Source organism: Onthophagus taurus, chromosome 7, assembly GCF_036711975.1.
Source record: "Onthophagus taurus isolate NC chromosome 7, IU_Otau_3.0, whole genome shotgun sequence".
NCBI lineage: Eukaryota > Metazoa > Arthropoda > Insecta > Coleoptera > Scarabaeidae > Onthophagus > Onthophagus taurus.
In genome coordinates this window covers 18386608-18405490 of record NC_091972.1, presented here as the reverse complement: position 1 = coordinate 18405490, position 18883 = coordinate 18386608, and the positions used below count along the sequence as shown (strand labels likewise).

Below are 18883 nucleotides of genomic sequence, written 5' to 3'. Positions count from 1 at the left end.
AAAAAGGACGTTGTGTATCTTGGATCTAAATAAGTTGACATATCTTCTCAGCTTTCTTATTAATTTCATTTTTATTTAAATATCGCAATAATGTGGCACTATAGGTTATTACTTCAGAAATGCACCAGAAATTATAACCATAATGGCCGGATAGTGATTTGCAAAATCACTATCCATTCCATCACTAGTTATAAATAAATCAGAACTCAAGGAATTAATAAATTAATTTAATTTTATTTTTTTAGAGGAGATAAAAAATCTTGTAAAAGCGATGGTGAACCTCCACAAATTTTCTTCTCCGTAGAAAATCAAATTCGTCGTCTCTCCGTTGGTCAAAATCGTTTAGACATTCCCTTTGATGAACGCAACCTTGGAATTTCCGGTCTCGATGTTGCCGTTAACAAAAATTTCTTATACTTTTCCCTTAAATATAGCCCATATATACATCGTATGGACGTAAAAACCGGCGATTACAACTCCGGAACGATGCAATTACCTGGAAATACACGCAATTTAGCCGTCGATTGGGTTTCAGATAACATATATTTCGTTCACGGTTACAAGTATGATAAAAAGATCACCGTTTGTTCTTTTACTATGAGATCATGCGTCGATATTATTAATATAGATGGTGGGGACAACGTTCAAATCGAATCTTTGGTAATCGATCCGATAAATCACGTGCTTTTTTATACGATCACTAAATGGTCGATGATGGATCACGTACAAAGTGTTATTTATAAGAGTACTTTGGATGGGTCAAAAGTATTTCCGATTATTACAGCCGAAAACAAACAAATTTCCGGTTTAACGTTGAACGTTTATTCAAAAACTTTGTATTATTCCGATCGATTTATCGGTGATATAATTAAAAGTGATTACAATGGATTGAATTCGTTCACTGTATTTCGAAATAGATCGCATCCTTATAAGATGGAATTATTTGAAGATTCTTTATACTTCATTGAGAGTCAAGGTCATATGGTTAGTTGCAAGTTATATCACGATCGAAGTTGTAAAACGGTGAAGATGATCTCTTTTACGAGCGCTCATTTTGTTATTTTCCAAGAATCTCGACAACCTAAAGGTATTAATTGGTGTGAAAATCATAATTGTTCTTATTTGTGTGTTCCTGCCGATGCTGGACCGATTTGTTTATGTCCAGATGGTTCTATTGAAAAGGAACGATGTGATATGGTGAGTGAAAACGAATTCATTAAATACTCTGTGTTAATTAATTATCATACCCGACGTCATCATTGGATGTATGCAACCAATATCGCAAATCGCATATTGCAATACCAATACTGTGATATTGGTTGCATACTTGCTTATAATGATGACTATATTAAAATATAATGATGTATTAAAAAAATAATAACTTAATAATTTTTAATTATAGAAAGGTGAATACATTGCAAGTCGTCAACAGATGATTTCCATGCAATTTGGATCTGAAAAATCTTTATCAAATGGTGTTGTAGCTTTAATTGTTATATTTACGATTATTGCTATTAGTGGGGTATTGTATGGAGGATATTATTGCCAACAAAAAAGAAAACATACCGGATCATTTCCAATTCCAAATTGGAGTTCAGTTGAATATACAAATCCAATTTATGGAAAACAACGTAACGATTTGTTACAATCAGAACGTGGTGAAAGTGGAAATCCAGTTGATTTTGGAAGTAAAGATATGGAAGCAGCCGCGAATGCGATTTTAGATAGAGTGAATCCTTTAGTAGATGTTAGTGATTAAAATAATTTAAAAAATTTTTGGTAGGCTAGGAAGTAACTGAAAAGATACTTTTTATTGTATTAGTTTTTGTTAATTGTGATATTAGTCTAATGTTGTTGTATAAGGTAGGAAAAAATTAATCAAAAAAAATATTTGCGAGAGATAGGAAAAATTATTTATTGTTACTTGTATTTTTTACAATAAATTTTGAGCGCTAATTTCATTTTTTGTTGTAATTATCAACTAAGTTGTTTTTGTCAACTCTCCTCTATTAATGTTATTCCTGCATCTCTATGGCCTCTCTTGTAATTCTTTAGTAGTAATTTCCGACTCTGTCTAGTACCTTGGACCTATCAAAATCTGTCTTATTTAGTCGAACATCCCTTATGCTTCTTGATATAGCACTGAATGTTACGTCCAGGCTGGCCAACGTAATACTTCCTACAACTACATAATAATGAGATACATACTACATAATAGATAAACTCTCGCTCCCTTTAATAGAGTTAGTTTGTATTTAATTATCGGAAAAGCCGAATTTTATAATTATCGTTCTTCTAAAGTTAAGGGAAAAAATCTGCAAGTCTCTTATCTCTTGACATTTTACATCTACCAAATTGTTAGTTTGATCACAAAAAATAAAATAATGCTGAGATCAATTTGATATAACTTCATTTCTTTGACTGATAATAACAATTTTTTTAATTTTTTTGTGATCAAACTAACAATTTTAGGAGAAAATATCAAGAGACGAGAAAGTTGTGTATTAAATCCCTCTATTTAAATCAAGTTTTTAAATAGAAAAATGTAGACGCATTAAAAAGTTCTGATGCAAAGTATTATATTGATGTCAAAAAGTGTCATTTTATTAGCAACACTTATCTGCCAAATTTCGTTCTTCTAAATTCATCCATAGTGCATTTATTAAATAAAATCAATTATTATCCCCTAACTTTAGAGTGCTGTAAAACAAATTGCTAACAGTTAGTGGTTGCTTAATTAATTTTTTTCTGAGAAATTATTAAATTTTCGAAGAATATCAGGAGCAAAAAAGTTTTAGAATATTTTCATCTATCTAAATAAAATTTTTCCAATGTATTTATCACGTTCATAAAAAAAATGTAGGCAAAAATTGAACGGGGGTAGAACAAATTTCATTTTTCTGGTGTTTATAGTTCTCGCAAAAAAAATAACCGACATTTTAACATGCATGTTTTCATAAATTTACGAATATGAGGCAAACTACAATAAATATGTGTGGAAATGTTTATAGATACTTTGTAGAGAATTAAATTCTCTTTCTGATAGGCTAAAAAGATATAGAGCGTTCCATTTAAAATTTTCGACTTTCTCACCATTGAATATGGAGAAACAGTAATTCAATTTTTGACCACCTGTATAAGATACTCCGATACAACAAATGACAATCTATTTGACAACATCTGAAGAGTAATCGTGCCAACGTAGATCTTTTTTAAATGAACGTTGGCTGAGATTTCCCAAAAAATTTCCCAAAAAAAACTTAAAACCAAAATAACTCGAAAACGAAAAACGCTAGGTACCAATAACTTTTATCAAAGTTAACCTATTTTTTTTACATACAATTAAACGGTGTAATAAAAAGTATAGCATTCCATTTAAAATAGCGAAGTTATGGTCTACTTCCGGTAGACCGGAAGTGGCGGCCATCTTGAAAATATTTTAGATCGAAAGTTCCGAATGAACAACCCATGCTACCAAAATTTCAAATCTCTACGAATAGTGGAACCTGAAAAAGTTCTAACGAACCAGTTACGTGAGACACCTGTATATGTTCTTTTTGTGACGTCATTGGAAGAATTGACATTTCTATGCTTTTATTTATACAGTACATTTCACTTAAGAAGTAATATACAAAAATATAAAAAAAAATTAAATTAAAATAAAAAAAAAAATTATTAAAATATAAAGCGAAATATTAAATTTTATTATTGTTAGGTTATCCGACTTGATTCGGTTACCATGGTGATTAAGATTCAAAGAGCCCCAGGGATCTTTGACAGGAGAACTTAGACTGATTGTATGTCGAAATCCCACCGTAAGATGGCATTAGCGTCTACACTGAAATAATTCAATTAAACTAACAATTTTATTATTAATAGTGGGAATGATCAGAGACAAGCAATAACAATTATTACCAGTATCATCTTTTAATTTAAAAAGTATAGATTCCAATTCGTGTTATAATTTTTAAATTTGCCGCTAACTTCAACTTTGAAAATTATAAAGTTGAAGTTTGTTCAGAATGACAGATGAAAACGTCATTTTAAAGTGATTTTTCGGTAAGAATATATATTAAAGTAATAATGGTATGATTAAATAATTAGATTATAATTAACATTAGCTTTGTTTCAACTAGCGTTATAACTGGTTGGAATGTTGGAAGCTCGTCAGATGCAATCTCACATGTCATATGATGCGGTGATATTCAAATGTGCGGCATTATTTGACAGGTGTAATTGCCATAGGTAATTGTATCTGAGGGATTCCCAACCAGTCGAAACCAGTCCGAACGTTAATTTGCACTTTCCAAACAGTTATTCTGTGGTTGGAGCTTTTATATGTAAACCCAATCCAACCTATATTCTGTTGGTTCGGTTCTTAGCTGAATAATTCCAAAATATCCCCAACAGATGGCGCCATATGCGTTCAATTTTTAGTACGCAGTTTTCGTTTAGAGAGTTGCATTCTATTTTCTATGATTGCAGGTGCTTGTCAAAATTGAAATTGAATGTAAGTTTTTTTAAGGAAAAAGTCTTATTTAATTGGTTTAAAAGGCTGTATTTAACTCAAAATTGGTTTATCTAGGGTGTTATAAACAAGGTAAGTGGATTAAATCAAAAAAAGATATATTATTTTTAATTTATTTCTCTTAATTAGAATAGATTTAAATTAACTATAATTAACGAATTTGTTATGAAAGCGAGACAATCGTAAAGAATTCGAATTGCTTAAAAATTAATAAAAATTAAGTTAGAATTGATAAAAAAATCGGAATAAAATTTTATTATTTTAAGGTTATCCAACTTGACTCGGTTACCATGGTGATTAAGATCCAAATATTGCAGTTGCTTGTCAAAATTGACGTTGAATTTAAGTTTTTTTTATGAAAAACTAAAACAATGTAAATGTAAATGGATGAAATTATAAGCAAGGTAAGTGGATTAAATCAAAAAAAAAATTTTTTTAGATCAATTAAAATGTACAAGAATTTAGGGTTAAATAACAATTAAAACTAGAACTAACACTAGACCCAATGTTGCCATACGTACGGTAATTACCGTACACGTACGATAATTCCACTAAATGTACGATGTACGGTCCAAAGGGGAATACCGTACTAAAATGTACGGCAATTTAGAAATCTGTAATTTAATTTAAGAAAATACGTACTGTACGCAGAATGGCGTTGTAACGGGTGGCGTAAAATGCTGTTCAATCAATATACAAGGCACCACATTGTAACATAACCAATGAGCACACAATATTTTCGTTGGTTATATTGGCGTATAATATTCTTGTATATTTGTCTATTCTGATTCTGTGTTCAAATTGTATAATATTCCAGTTGTGACCCGATATATACAGGTGTCCCGAAACTGAACGTCGCGAAAGGCCAACCCATACCTGTTTTGGTAGAAATAAGAAAAAAATCCATGTCTCTTAGTTAAGTGTATTTTTGATCATATCTTTAAGTAGGTACCTACCACGGCCAGAAATGTTTACAATTTAATAGTAATTTTTTAATAATGTAATTAATCCTTATTAACCATGCTACTATAGAAGTCACAAATCAAACAACAAAACTCGGTAGTTTTGCGGAAAAAATATTAGCTTGATTTAGTTAAGATTGAAAAAACTTATCTCTATTAACTTTGACACACCATTTCTAAAAAAGGAGTACTAAAGCACCCATGGTAAGTAAGTTTAAAAGATGACCTGTTTAGCCAAGATTCCCAAATAGTACAACACTTGCCATTTTTCTTCTCATAAAAAATATTATTGCCTGTTTTCCTTTTGTAAAAAAGCACGTTGTTTAAAAAAATCATACTTTCGTATGGTATTTGTATTTCCTATACAAATCCTCAATATCTACAAAGAAATGTAGTTTCAACAAGATCGTTAAAAGCTACGTTATTTTGTTATATTTAAAATAAAGTAATACGGTAATTTTCGTTTTCAAGTAGAGTACAGCGTCCTCTGTGTGGCAACACTGACTAGACCTAGCACTAGAAAGTTTTAGGTTTAGCCGGGCGTCTTAGACAAGAACTTAGAAAAGTCTGAAGATACAGCTAAACCCGAATATTTCTAGTTCTAGGTCTAGTGTTAGTTCTAGTTTTACACTAGCACTATCACTAGAACTAACACAAGACCTAGAACTAGAAACAGTCGGGTTTATTCGTGAAAAAAACTTTCAGTTGTCAATGTCAACTTTAATTTTATTATTATTTTCGTAATCTTCATAAAATAACCTTTAAAATGAGTCTAAACTTGACGCATTTATCTCAAAAAACAAAAAAGTTTGAATAAAAAACGTTAAACCTGAACTTAGCAACTATGAAGATAGCAATTTAATTATTAAATATTAATACCAACCTTAATTTTTAATTTTTTTTATTGTATTTTTGTTTTTGTGATAAATTTTAAGACATTTTATAAAAATTAAGAATTTGTCAAAATGACATTGACATTTCAAACCGGAAGTTGCTTATATCTCGACTAATATTGGAATTAAAAGTATCATGTTTGGGCTCATTTTAAAGAATTTTTCACGACGATTACAAATATGTCAAAATTGACGTAACATTTGTAACCGAAAGTTGACCATAACTTCATTAATATTGAAGATAAATATGTCGTGTTTGTACTCATTTTAAAGGATTTTTAATGAAGATTACAAATATGTCAAAATTGAGGTTGACATTTTAAATCTGAAGGTAGTTATCATATAATAGACCAATGTATTCATCATATGACAACTTCATGGTGTTCTTTCATGATGTATTCTTTATTAAAAAAACCTTTAAAATGAGTCCAAACATGACGCAGTTATCTCAAAAAACAAAAAAGTTTGAATAAAGAAACGTTAAACCTGAACTTAGCAACAATGAAGATAGCAATTTAATTATTTAATATTAATACCAACCTTAATTTTTATTTTTTTTTATTGTATTTTGTTTTTGTGATAAATTTGAAGACATTTTATAAAAATTAAGAATTTGTCAAAATGACATTGACATTTCAAGCCGGAAAATGCTTATATCTCGACTAATATTGGAATTAAACGTATCATGTTTGGGCTCATTTTAAAGGATTTTTGACGACGATTACAAATATGTCAAAATTGACGTTGACATTTCTAACCGGAAGTTGACCATAACTTCATTAATATTGAAGATAAATATGTCGTGTTTGTACTCATTTTAAAGGATTTTTAATGAAGATTACAAATATGTCAAAATTGAGGTTGACATTTTAAATCTGAAGGTAGTTATCATATAATAGACAAATGGACAACTTCATGGTGTTCTTTCATGATGTATTCTTTATTAAAAAAACCTTTAAAATGAGTCCAAACATGACGCAGTTATCTCAAAAAACAAAAAAGTTTGAATAAAGAAACGTTAAACCTGAACTTAGCAACAATGAAGATAGCAATTTAATTATTTAATATTAATACCAACCTTAATTTTTATTTTTTTTATTGTATTTTGTTTTTGTGATAAATTTTAAGACATTTTATAAAAATTAAGAATTTGTTAAAATGACATTGACATTTCAAGCCGGAAAATGCTTATATCTCGACTAATATTGGAATTAAACGTATCATGTTTGGGCTCATTTTAAAGGATTTTTCACGACGATTACAAATATGTCAAAATTGACGTTGACATTTCTAACCGGAAGTTGACCATAACTTCATTAATATTGAAGATAAATATGTCGTGTTTGTACTTATTTTAAAGGATTTTTAATGAAGATTACAAATATGACAAAATTGAGGTTGACATTTTAAATCTGAAGTTAGTTATCATATAATAGACAAATGGACAACTTCATGGTGTTCTTTCATGATTTATTCTTTATTAAAAAAACCTTTTATCTACGACTGCTTGGATAAGTCATCATTACCGCACTCATTTGAGGTGATTTGAGTTACGTAATGAAGTTCATTACCGCACTGGTTTCATTACGTAACGCATTTTTAGCCTAATCAGAACAGACTTAATTTATTGAAACGAGCAACAATACAAAAGAAAAAGTGCTACCTATTTAAAGAAAAACAATACTATTTATTATAAACATTAATTGTAATGTTTTTACATTTCGAAACACTTATTCCAGATGAGGTTGCTGAATTTTTAGTTGTTATTTCTACAGGTTGATTGCTGTTGTCCTTACTTCTTGAACGTTGTTCACCTAATATTTTCTGAGCTACTTGTTTTTTATTTTCCAATGAAGTATCTATATATCCCTCTGCAACAGTGTTGGATTTCCATCCGCCATGTCGTTTAACAGTTAACAGATCTGCTCCCGTATCCGCCAACAAAGATGTTGATGATCGTCTGAAGCAATGTCCCCCGTGTATTCTTCAGGATTTTCTAATTTTAAAAATAATGCAATTTTTTTTTGGCATACTACCAAAGGTATTTATTTCTGTATCCAACGAAAAATCCTTCGTGATCGGCGTGTTGGGGGCGTAAGTGCTTATATTTTCGAATTATTTCGACCATATTTATTCCTTCAAAACCTCCAGGCATTATATAAAATTCACGCGAAACATTGGTTTTTATGTACTGAATGTTAATACAAAATACTTGGCCATCATCCTTAACATCTCCTAAAACCAAATCGGCCAGCTCTTGTTTGCGACACGCTCCGGCAATTCCTATAATCAACACAACCTGAAAAAGAATTTTACAAATTCAGTTAGTTGATGAAGCGAATATTGAAATAGCTTAAGCAACTTACCTTAGCCAGTAAAAAACTTACATCGTCCGCTTCTCTTAGAAATTTTTCTATGTTGGTTTTCGACAATACCTTAGACTTTTTCGGTTTATACATCTTAACTTGTCTTTTTAAAAAAGCTAATTGAGTATACTTGCTAATGTCAACATTTTTTTTCATAGATATTACTGCTCGTAACATCGAATAAAAAGCCCAAAGACTTGACGATTTGTACTTTTTGGACATATTTCCGAAGTACGCCAGTAAAACTTTCTCACTTGTTTCGTTTTTTACACTCTTCCGATTACACCACTGAATAAAGCGTTCATAAGATTGTTCATATTTTTTCGTGCCTTTCCTGGCAGTAATTATGAAACTGCATTCGTTGCGGCTTTCTCCACGTCAGAAGGACAGCTTTCTGAGTCGCTCATTTTTTCTTTGACCAAATTGATACAAATAAAAAAATTAAAAGATTGTTTACAACAAATGACTGGTTGTCCTAGTATTGAGTTAATTATTTGTAGCTTGTCGCTTCGATTTTAAATGAATGTTATTGAAACTGACATTAATTCAAAATTGTCAACAATCATTTCAAAATATTTTTATAAATGTCAATATAGACATTTTTAAAGAAAAACTGAATTAAAATTTCTCTTAATATACTTTTTGATGTTGTTTTATTTTAATTGTCCTAATTGATTTCGACCACTTGGTCGTCCTCAGAAGACGTCTAAAATAAAACAACATCAAAAAGTATATTAAGAGAAATTTTAATTCAGTTAACTATTTTGGTGAATATGGATAACTTTCGTGATATTCAATCGGCAAATACGGCCAAAAACATCCTACTCTACAAACGTACAACATATAGACTAAAACTTCAACTACAACACATTAAATTTCTTAGAATTTGTCTGAAAGAAGAGATTTTTCCACCTTTTGTAAACAAAAAATACCCTGGATACATTCGAGAAGATGAAATAAAACAGTTAAAGACAAAATACATTAAGAAGAGTATCAACGATCATTACAGAAAGATTAACTTACTTAACATAAAGTTATATAACATCTACCAAACATTAAACAATAATTTACACTACATTGAGATAGAATGCATGATAAAAGAAGCAAAGATACATGATAATATTTTGTTGAAACAGATAAAGATGAAGAAAATCAAAAAACTAAGGAAACTGAAAGAAGAAAAACTAAGAAGAACAAAAAAGGAAGAGAGAATGAATACCATACATAGCTTTTACCCTGGATTTACTAATTTAACTGAAGTTAATTTTAACTTAGAAGAACAAAAAATATTGGACAAGGGAATGAAATTTGCTCCACAAACGACAACGACACTACCATACACCGCAATAGAAATCCAGGCAGCAGTGATAGGACACAAAGAAGGTAATAAAATAAAGAAAGACATTCAACATATACTTATAAAAGAAGAAAGAAATAGAAGACATAGCGGTAAGAACGAAGAAAGAGAGGAGAAGAGGACAATGAAGATAATCAAGGACATAAGACAGAAGATAAAAACCAATAATCTGATTGTGACCCCGGGTGATAAAAATGCCGGGATGATAATGATGCGAAAAGAAGAATATATAGATAAAACAGAAAAATTTCTTCAGGACAATAAATTTAAAGAACTTAAGAAAGATCCTACAAAGGCATTCCACAAAGAAACTAAACGACTAGTAAAAACATGTGAAAACACAATTAAAAAAATCATAGGTAATTATAAATATAACCTTCCAATGAACCCTCAAACCCCTAAACTATACAGTTTATTGAAATTGCATAAAGAAGGCCAACCGATTCGACCTATAATCAGCAGCGTTAATTCCAGCACTTACAATTTGTCTAAAAGGTTGGTTAATTTCCTTAAAAATGACATTAAATTCAAACCAGAATATACAATAAATAACAGAAACCAACTAATTTCGCTACTTAAGGACATAAAAATGGAAGACAACTACAAAATAATTTCATTTGACATCTCTAACCTGTATACAAATGTACCTGTTTTGGAGACCACTGAAATAATTAAAGAAATCATTCAAGACTCATTAAATGATGATGAAGACATTAAAAATACACAATTATTGTTTAAACAATGTGTTAAACAGAATTTCTGTCAATTCAATAATACCATTTATGGTTTTGAAGATGGATTACCAATGGGTTCTCCTTTGAGTGGAATTCTGAGTGACATCTTTCTAAATAAGATCGGAACTGAAAAAATAATGAGCGACCGCAATCCTTTCCGAAAATACATAAAACTATGGCGAAGATATGTTGATGACATTTTGGTAATAATAGAAGACGAAAAACATATAAATGACCTACATAATTACATCAACAAATTACATAAAAATCTTAACGTCACCATAGAAATAGAAGAAAATAGCTCTATAAATTTCCTTGATCTCACCATACATAAAAACAATAAAAATTTGGAATTTTCCATATATCGCAAACCAACTCAGACTGATTGCATTATACCTTATAACTCATACCACGATGAATCGCAGAAATATGCTGCCTTTAGAGCGTACATTTGGAGAGCATTAAACTCAAGCCTAAAAGCAACAGAAACAGAAAAAGAACTTCTAATCATACAGCAGATCGCAATGAAAAATGATTTTCCGCAACATAGAATACATAAACTGATAAACAAAATACAACACAAAACCAATTTATATAATATCACTACTCTAACCAATGACAAAAAAGTGAACGATACAACATATAGATCAATATCATTTCCTGGAATAATTTCCCACAAAATTAAAAACGTATTTAAACAATACGATATATGTTTATCTTTTAAAACAAAAAATACTCTAAGAAATATTCTAATAAATAACAAAGACCAAACAAATCATTTGCAGAAAAGCGGTATATATCAGTTAGATTGTAACACTTGCGGAGCAATCTATATAGGAGAGACAGGAAGAGATCTTAGTCAACGGATTCGAGAACACAAAACAAAAGAGAACTCAAATTTTGGAAGACACCTAATGTTCCAAAACCATGATTTCGACGAAGACAAAAATAGTAAAATTTTACACCGACTAGATAAGGGAAATTTTATGGAGATTATGGAATTATATGAAATAAATAAGTTCATACATAAACACCCAAACAAAACGATCTTAAACGACCAAATAACACCTCAATATACACCCCTATATCTATGTTTAAAGGACCCTTATCTTACAAACGAGAAATTCAAAAACTAAAATCGATGATAGTTGAGTTCGTTTGTGTGAAATGTGATTTTTTTACATTGAATTAATATTGTATTATTATCAAGGTCAATTAATTTTAATTTAATTGTACGTTATGTAGACGTCTTCTGAGGACGACCAAGTGGTCGAAATCGATTAGGACAATTAAAATAAAACAACATCAAAAAGTATATTAAGAGAAATTTTAATTCAGTTAACTTTCAGTTAATTTTGGTGAATATGGATAACTTTCGTGATATTTTTAAAGAAATTGATTTTTAAGTAATTTTGCAGTCGTAGATAAAATGTTGTATATCACACGTGGGCTTCTCCACACTCGTACAGTAATTATGTTTCTAGCCCACTTGTAATATAAATAACTATTATGATTTTCATAAGAAAAATCATAAATAAGATGAATGTCTGAACAAATTACGTTGTTTTAAACAATATTCAAAAATTGGTACTCTTGCTTAATAACAATCAAAAATTATTAATAATCATCAACAATTATTAACTTTACATTTGTTTATATATCTAAATTGAAGCAAATGCATAATACCTATGTAGTATTTTTGAAAATACACGGAACACAATAAGATTTACTACTTTGTAATAAGACTTATTGCAAAATCCTCAGTTTTCTTTGGCTAACATAAAAGTATGTCCACTTTCCGGAGACGAAGCATTATCGCTGTTTGTAGAAGCATGTCAGTACAATGTTATGAAAAATTCAGCAAAAAATCATAACAATCTTCATTTGATAACAAAATAGGGGTTTCAAGGCAGTTCTGGGATGAACCAATATAAACAGAAATTTTCTGATGCTATCCTTAAAACAAAGTAGTCATTTAGCAAAATCCCAGACCTTCCTCTACACGTTTTTGTAGACCTATTCGGATACAATTTAGCTACGAAACAACAAAGCTTTCTATGATGGAAATGGAACACATCAAAAATCAAATTAGTAATTTGCATACAACACAAACTCGATCCTGAAAATCGATAGGCACAGAAGTGTTATGTTTGTCGTCGTTACATGCTTGGATCCGCTTCTTTGAATGTTTACTTCACCTTTAATATAAATTAAACATTCAGCAATGTTCAAGGCAAAAAAGACCAAGAAAAAGTTGCAAGTAATCAGATGCGAATCCAAAAATTATTTTATAAAGAACTAGGGTTTTAGTGGACAGGCCAAAGTCAGGATTTAGCAGATGGCAATACTGACCAAGTCGTAGCAGAGTCGATGTAGTGTAGCTGGTGGTTTTAGGTCTAATATTAGTTGAAGTTCAAATTAATTTTAATTTCAAGAAAAAAGCTTCAAATTTCTATGGTTAATTTCAAATTTATTTACAAAGTAATATATCTATAACATTGTATGTACACATTCATCCACGCTTTTATTATTATTCTTTTCTTATCAATCAAATACAATAATAATATAGTTTTTTTTTGTTTCTTACAAAAATCATCAGGTTGTTGCGCAATAATAAATTATGTGATAATACAAATGACTGTAAATTCGAATTATTATCAATAATAAAATTGCAATAATAATAATAATTACAAAAAATACTCAATGGCTGTAATAAACAAAAAAAAATAATAAAATGACGTTCGATGACAAAGATTTTCTTTTTTTGATCCGCTTTATTTATTTATCTTTTTGTCATCGAATGAGAAACAAAACTCCAACTCGCGATTACCGTTCTCGTTATATTATTAAAATAACAAAATTGTACAAGAAAAATATTACATTATGTTACAAATGTACACGCAAAATCTCTACAATTTTACAATAGATTATTCATCTTTTTTTTTAAATAATTATTGTAAAAAGATCATATGAATAAGTGTTGGATGTATAAATTAATAATTTAATAACAATAATAATTACATTATTCCAATAAGTTAATTAAATAATAATAATAATTAAGTTTAATTAATTATTATTATCATTAAAAACAAATTGTTTCTTTCTTTAATGATATTGAGTCATTTTATGGTTTTACATTTTCAATTTCTTATATAAAATCAAAAAAGATGGCGAATATTTTTTTATTGCACTAAAAAAAATCTCTTCGGTTTCTTATTTTTCATAAGTTTTTTTAAAAATTTGTCAAATAGTTTTTTGTATCATTTTTTCTCTCTTTTAATTAAGCGGACTCGAGGTAATCGATTTCAATTTTGAAGTGTTAAGGACTACCGGGGATGCTTTCGTCACTGTCAAAGGTCACATAACTATCTGTACTATCCGGGTGAGTCATCGCGTCCGATGGTAAACCAGATGGTGGTATCATTCCTGGAGGTGGCCCTTGTGCCGGTCCGGGACCCATATTTGGTGGTGGCAAATCATAACCATGCATCTAATAAACCAAAAAAATTAATCAAAAATTAATTGATCCTGATGATGATGCGGAAAAATTGAAATCGGCAAAGTAATTAGATTAATTAACCTAATTTTTCTATAAATAATATAAAAATACTAGCTTTTTTACCTGATTAACTAATTGTTGAAAGGCGGGTGCGTGCGGTTGATCTAGATCCGCATGTAAGGCATAATCAGATAAGGCTTTCCACGGGGGTTGGTACGCTTGAACTTCGAGGGGGTGGACACCCAACGGCGAATCGTGACGGACCGGTGAGGACGCCACCATCGGGATGCCCTGCATCGCACCGTAACCCAACTTTCTGCCGTCCTGCGCAAAAAACTATGTTCTGTTAGACTCAATAATAATTCACAACAAAAATTTATAACAAAAATAATCAATGTAAATCATTTTCCTAAAAGATTAGGTTGGTTATAACAAATTATTGTTTAATTTAAAGATTCTCATTGGTGCAGCATACAGGGTGATTCTCAACCTATACGCATAAACTTGGGGAGACAAATAATGGCTAATTCCTACATTTCCTAGATATCCGATATATGCGGCGACATCTAGATAAGGTGCTTCCCGGAAGATGGACAGGTCAAGGTAGTTCTAGAAATCATCTTACACGGCAATACCAAACTATCTCATCTGTTTAGAAGTGATACCACCATACTTATTTCATCTTCTGCAAAAAAATGTTTACATGCATTTGTCATTTGCTCATATCCTCTTGATTGCAAGAGTTGCCTACACAAATGCGCGAAATTTAGTAACGAGATGAAGAATGACATGTACGGATCACACAATGTTGAGAGCATCAAAAAGAATCAGATAGTACTCGGGCGAAAAGACTGTTTCGTTGATCTAACCAAAACGTTCGACAAAGTAAGGATAAAAGAATTACAAAGTACAAAATCAAGATTGAGTGCTATGCAGATGATGCCGTCCTCTTGGCTGATACTCAGGATGGCATACAGTGGTTAGCACAGGCATTAACATTGCAGCTGAGGAAGTTAATACTGAGCAAGGACACCTATTACTCATTATTTATCATGAGGAATAAATCCCCAAGTTTATGGGTGTAGGTTGAGAATCAGCCTGTATAACTTATGTATCTTGATGAGCGCCGTCAAAACCTGGATTATCTTTAATGATATCCGAGAATCTAGGAATAAGACTAATCCTAAGTTATCCTAAGTTTGGCTTTCACTGAGGTTGTTATTGGAGAACATAACTCTGTTTTCACACTTTACAAGGATTTACAAATTAAACAACGTAGACTGGTTAGTTGGAGATCGATTCCAAAACTGTCCAATAGATGAATGGCTTCAAATATTTGTGGACAGAAATAACGAGTTATGGAAATCTTTTTAACGAAGTCAAAGAGCAAACAATAAAAGCACTCGAATTTCGAGATTATTTGGAAGAACAAATATCTTCATGCCGAAAGCTCAATCAAGATATATAAAACGCCTATATACTCATCATAGCATACGTAGCAGTGACAAGACCAGATACAAGCATAATTCTAGAAATGATAACAACAGTTGAGATAAAAACACTAACAAAAAGAAGTATACAAGGCAAAACTCTATACGACAGAATACATAACGAGATATCAGACAACAATGCAAAATCCAAGACATAGGAAGATGGGTGGGAATGCCAAATATATTGGGAAAGGACAGTTATGTTTACTTAAGTTAATCACTCCCATGTTGAGTAAGGTTAATTCTTTTACCAAACTCAATAACATTCAGGTTCATGTTATTTGGTCAAAAAATGTTATTTGAAAAGGTCCATGTCGCAAAGGCCAAATAGTAATGTTTCGGAAATTAAAATGAAACTTCGAAAGCCTCTGTTTGTTTTATATTAAATGTACTTAGTACCGGTTTCGATCAAATAACATCGATCATCATCAGCCAAATCTATCGAAAAAGTAACCGGTACCAAGTACATTTAATATGAAGCAAACAAAGACTTTAAAAGTTTCATTTTAATTTCCCAAACATTAAAAAATGTTATGCAATGTTATGGGGTTTTGCAACGCCAATATATTAGGAAAGAACAGTTATGTTTAGTTAGCTTCATCATTCCTAGGTAGAAATGTTCGGTGAGGTTAGTTTTATATATTAAGGTCAGTGGCGCTCAGGTAAGAAATGTTGGACTAAGTTATGGAGACTACGCAACCAGATATATTGGGAAAGGGCAATTATATTTACTAAGGTTAATGACCCTCCAGGTAGAACCATTGGCTTAGCTTGATGTTGTTTGCAAAAATCAATGACTCCCATATTAACAAAATTATTTACAAGGCCACTTATACCTTCAAACAACTGCCACGAGAAAAGTTATTGTGTAAAAACTATACAATATAATATAGTGTTGCTTGATACAATAAGCAGGTAGAAATGCAGAAATTCGAAATTATTTGGAATACAACGACTGGCGTATGGAGTTTGAAGGGCACGTTGTGCAATATGAACAGCTTCTTAAATATACACTGGCAAACTTTGTAAATAACAAAAAAATTTAGAACGAATTTGTTAGTCTATATCGGCAGCTGTTGAAAGTATGGAAGGTAAAAAACGATGCGCACAAGAATAGATAGACTGAAGGAGATCAAACATAATGTCGATAGAAATATGCAAATCTCAGGTTTTTATAAAATTTATGTTGTTTTTTCGAATTTCTAGTAACATTTTCAATAACTCCCAATAAGTTGTATATGTGTATAAATATAAAGCCAAATGATAGAAACTGTTGTGTAATTTATGCGTAAGTATAGATTTGCAAAACCACTCATGTTTACTAAAGATAAAGAGTTCCTAGAAATGTTAGGTAATGTTAGTAGGAATTGTTAGGAAATGTTATGGACATTGCATAATCCCACATAGATTTGTTGATGTTAGTTATGTTTTACTAAGGCTAATGGCTTTAAATAAGGAATGCTGTAGCACTTGAATGTCAATTTATCCGAAACTCCTAACCTATCTCTTAGAAGAATCTTATTTCAGTGAAAAGTAAACGAATTCCAGAGTATTGATTAATTAGTATCACAATTCCCACTACATTGTGTTGACCTCATTTTAAATAACATAGTTATCATTATAAAACCTCGGGTGCAAGCGACCTCTGCTTAACCAAGACAAATCATGGATCTAAGGAACCAAACAGAGGTCCTTAGCAGCTGAGGGGCTACAATGTGTTGATCACCTTTGGAATAAAATAAGGGAAACTATGGATCCAAAGAACAAAGTCGAAGTCGCTTTCGGCCGAGACATTACATTGTATTGGTGATACTTTGAATAACATGTTAATCAATATAATATGTTGTATATGTATATAAATATAAAGCCATAAACTAAATTATGTCTTTTTGAATAACAAATGACAGAATTGTGCAATTTATGCGTAAGTATAGATTAGGAGAGACCATTTATGTTTACTAAAGATAAAGAGTCCCAAGTACAAATGTGGGGTAAAGTTAGTTTTGTGAATAACTCCAAAGTAGGAATTGTTATGGACATTGCATAAACCCACATAGATTCGTGCAGGTTAGTTGTGTTTTACTAAGGCCAATGGCTTTAAATAAGGAATGCTATAGCGCTTGCTTTTATTTCCAAGTCAAATGAATGTTAATTTATCCGAAACTCCTAACCTATCTTTTAGAAGAATCTTATTTCAGTGAGAAATAAACGAATTCAAAAGTATTGACTAATTAGTATCACAATTTCCACTACATTGTGTTGACCTCATTTTGAATAACATAGTTATCATTATAAAACCTCGGGTGCAAGTGACCTCTGCTTAACCAAGACAAATCATGGATCTAAGGAACCAAGCAAAGGTCCTTAGCGGCTGAGGCGCTGCAATGTGTTGATCACCTTTGGAATAAAATGTGAATCACTGTAAATCATTGTTAATCAGCGGAAACTATGGATCCAAAGAACCAAGTACAAGTCGCTTTCGGCCGAGATATTACACTGTATTGGTTATATTTTAATTTTTGTTGCATTTTGCATTAAATGTTAATATGAAATATGTTGATGGAGTGATTCGCAAATGATATGTTGATGAGCAACATTTTAGTTATCGAAATCATTACCAAGTCTAAATCTTTTTATATGATAAAGCCATTTTCAGTAATTTCTGATAATGATTTTACTGGAATTTGAATGAGATTGGTATGTTTGTAGTAAAAAAAAATTTTTGACTCCTGGTTTAAATGATTTCTCGCAATTATTTTTTATGGTTTTCATTTCTCTTATTGCCAAACAAAATTTGTCAGTTTGCATAATAAGATATGAATATGTACCAAGTAAATCTTTATTATAGTAGAAACCACGAGAGCTGGCAGTGAAAGATCGCTTAAAAATGGTATGAATCAAGATATGGACGTACGACTTAGATTATTTCGCCACATACATTTAAACGTAGGTTATGTTAAATGTTAAACATTGTCAAAGATATTATTTAATAATTTTCCTTTCAAAGAAAACATTTTCGGCTTGTGAAAACATTAACAGATTCATGACAACGCT

General features: G+C 30.7%; 2 protein-coding genes and 2 long non-coding RNA genes across 9 annotated transcripts in view; 2 read left to right on the top strand and 2 right to left on the bottom strand.

The window, feature by feature from the left end:
* Positions 1-1959, top strand: part of LOC111415852 (Putative vitellogenin receptor yl) — a 38507-nt gene extending 36548 nt beyond the window's left edge. For both annotated transcript variants that reach the window (XM_023047734.2, XM_071197717.1), the window contains exons 10-11: positions 246-1197; positions 1403-1959. In XM_023047734.2, the coding sequence (XP_022903502.2) occupies positions 246-1197; positions 1403-1759 (1309 nt within the window). In that variant the 3' untranslated portion in view covers positions 1760-1959. The remainder of the gene's footprint in view (positions 1-245; positions 1198-1402) is intronic.
* Positions 1960-4456: 2497 nt separating this feature from the next.
* Positions 4457-18883, top strand: part of LOC139430420 (uncharacterized) — a 42671-nt gene continuing 28244 nt past the window's right edge. For 3 of the 4 annotated variants that reach the window (XR_011640912.1, XR_011640913.1, XR_011640910.1), the window contains exon 1: positions 4758-4932. This is a non-coding gene — a long non-coding RNA (uncharacterized lncRNA). Of the gene's footprint in view, positions 4601-4757; positions 4933-18883 lie in introns of those variants that run through there. The other variant, XR_011640911.1, reaches the window with a different exon arrangement.
* Positions 8499-8879, bottom strand: LOC111415854 (uncharacterized). Its single transcript, XR_011641129.1, has 2 exons — positions 8750-8879; positions 8499-8682 (listed from the first exon to the last, which is right to left on the bottom strand). It is a non-coding gene; the product is annotated as an uncharacterized lncRNA (long non-coding RNA).
* The window catches only part of LOC111415853 (LIM1_Isl and LIM2_Isl domain-containing protein tup), a 76207-nt gene continuing 70613 nt past the window's right edge, over positions 13290-18883 (bottom strand). The window contains exons 5-6 of one of the 2 annotated variants that reach the window (XM_023047735.2): positions 14463-14675; positions 13290-14330 (exon numbers count right to left, since the gene is read on the bottom strand). In XM_023047735.2, the coding sequence (XP_022903503.1) occupies positions 14160-14330; positions 14463-14675 (384 nt within the window). In that variant the 3' untranslated portion in view covers positions 13290-14159. The remainder of the gene's footprint in view (positions 14331-14462; positions 14676-18883) is intronic. The other variant, XM_023047736.2, reaches the window with a different exon arrangement.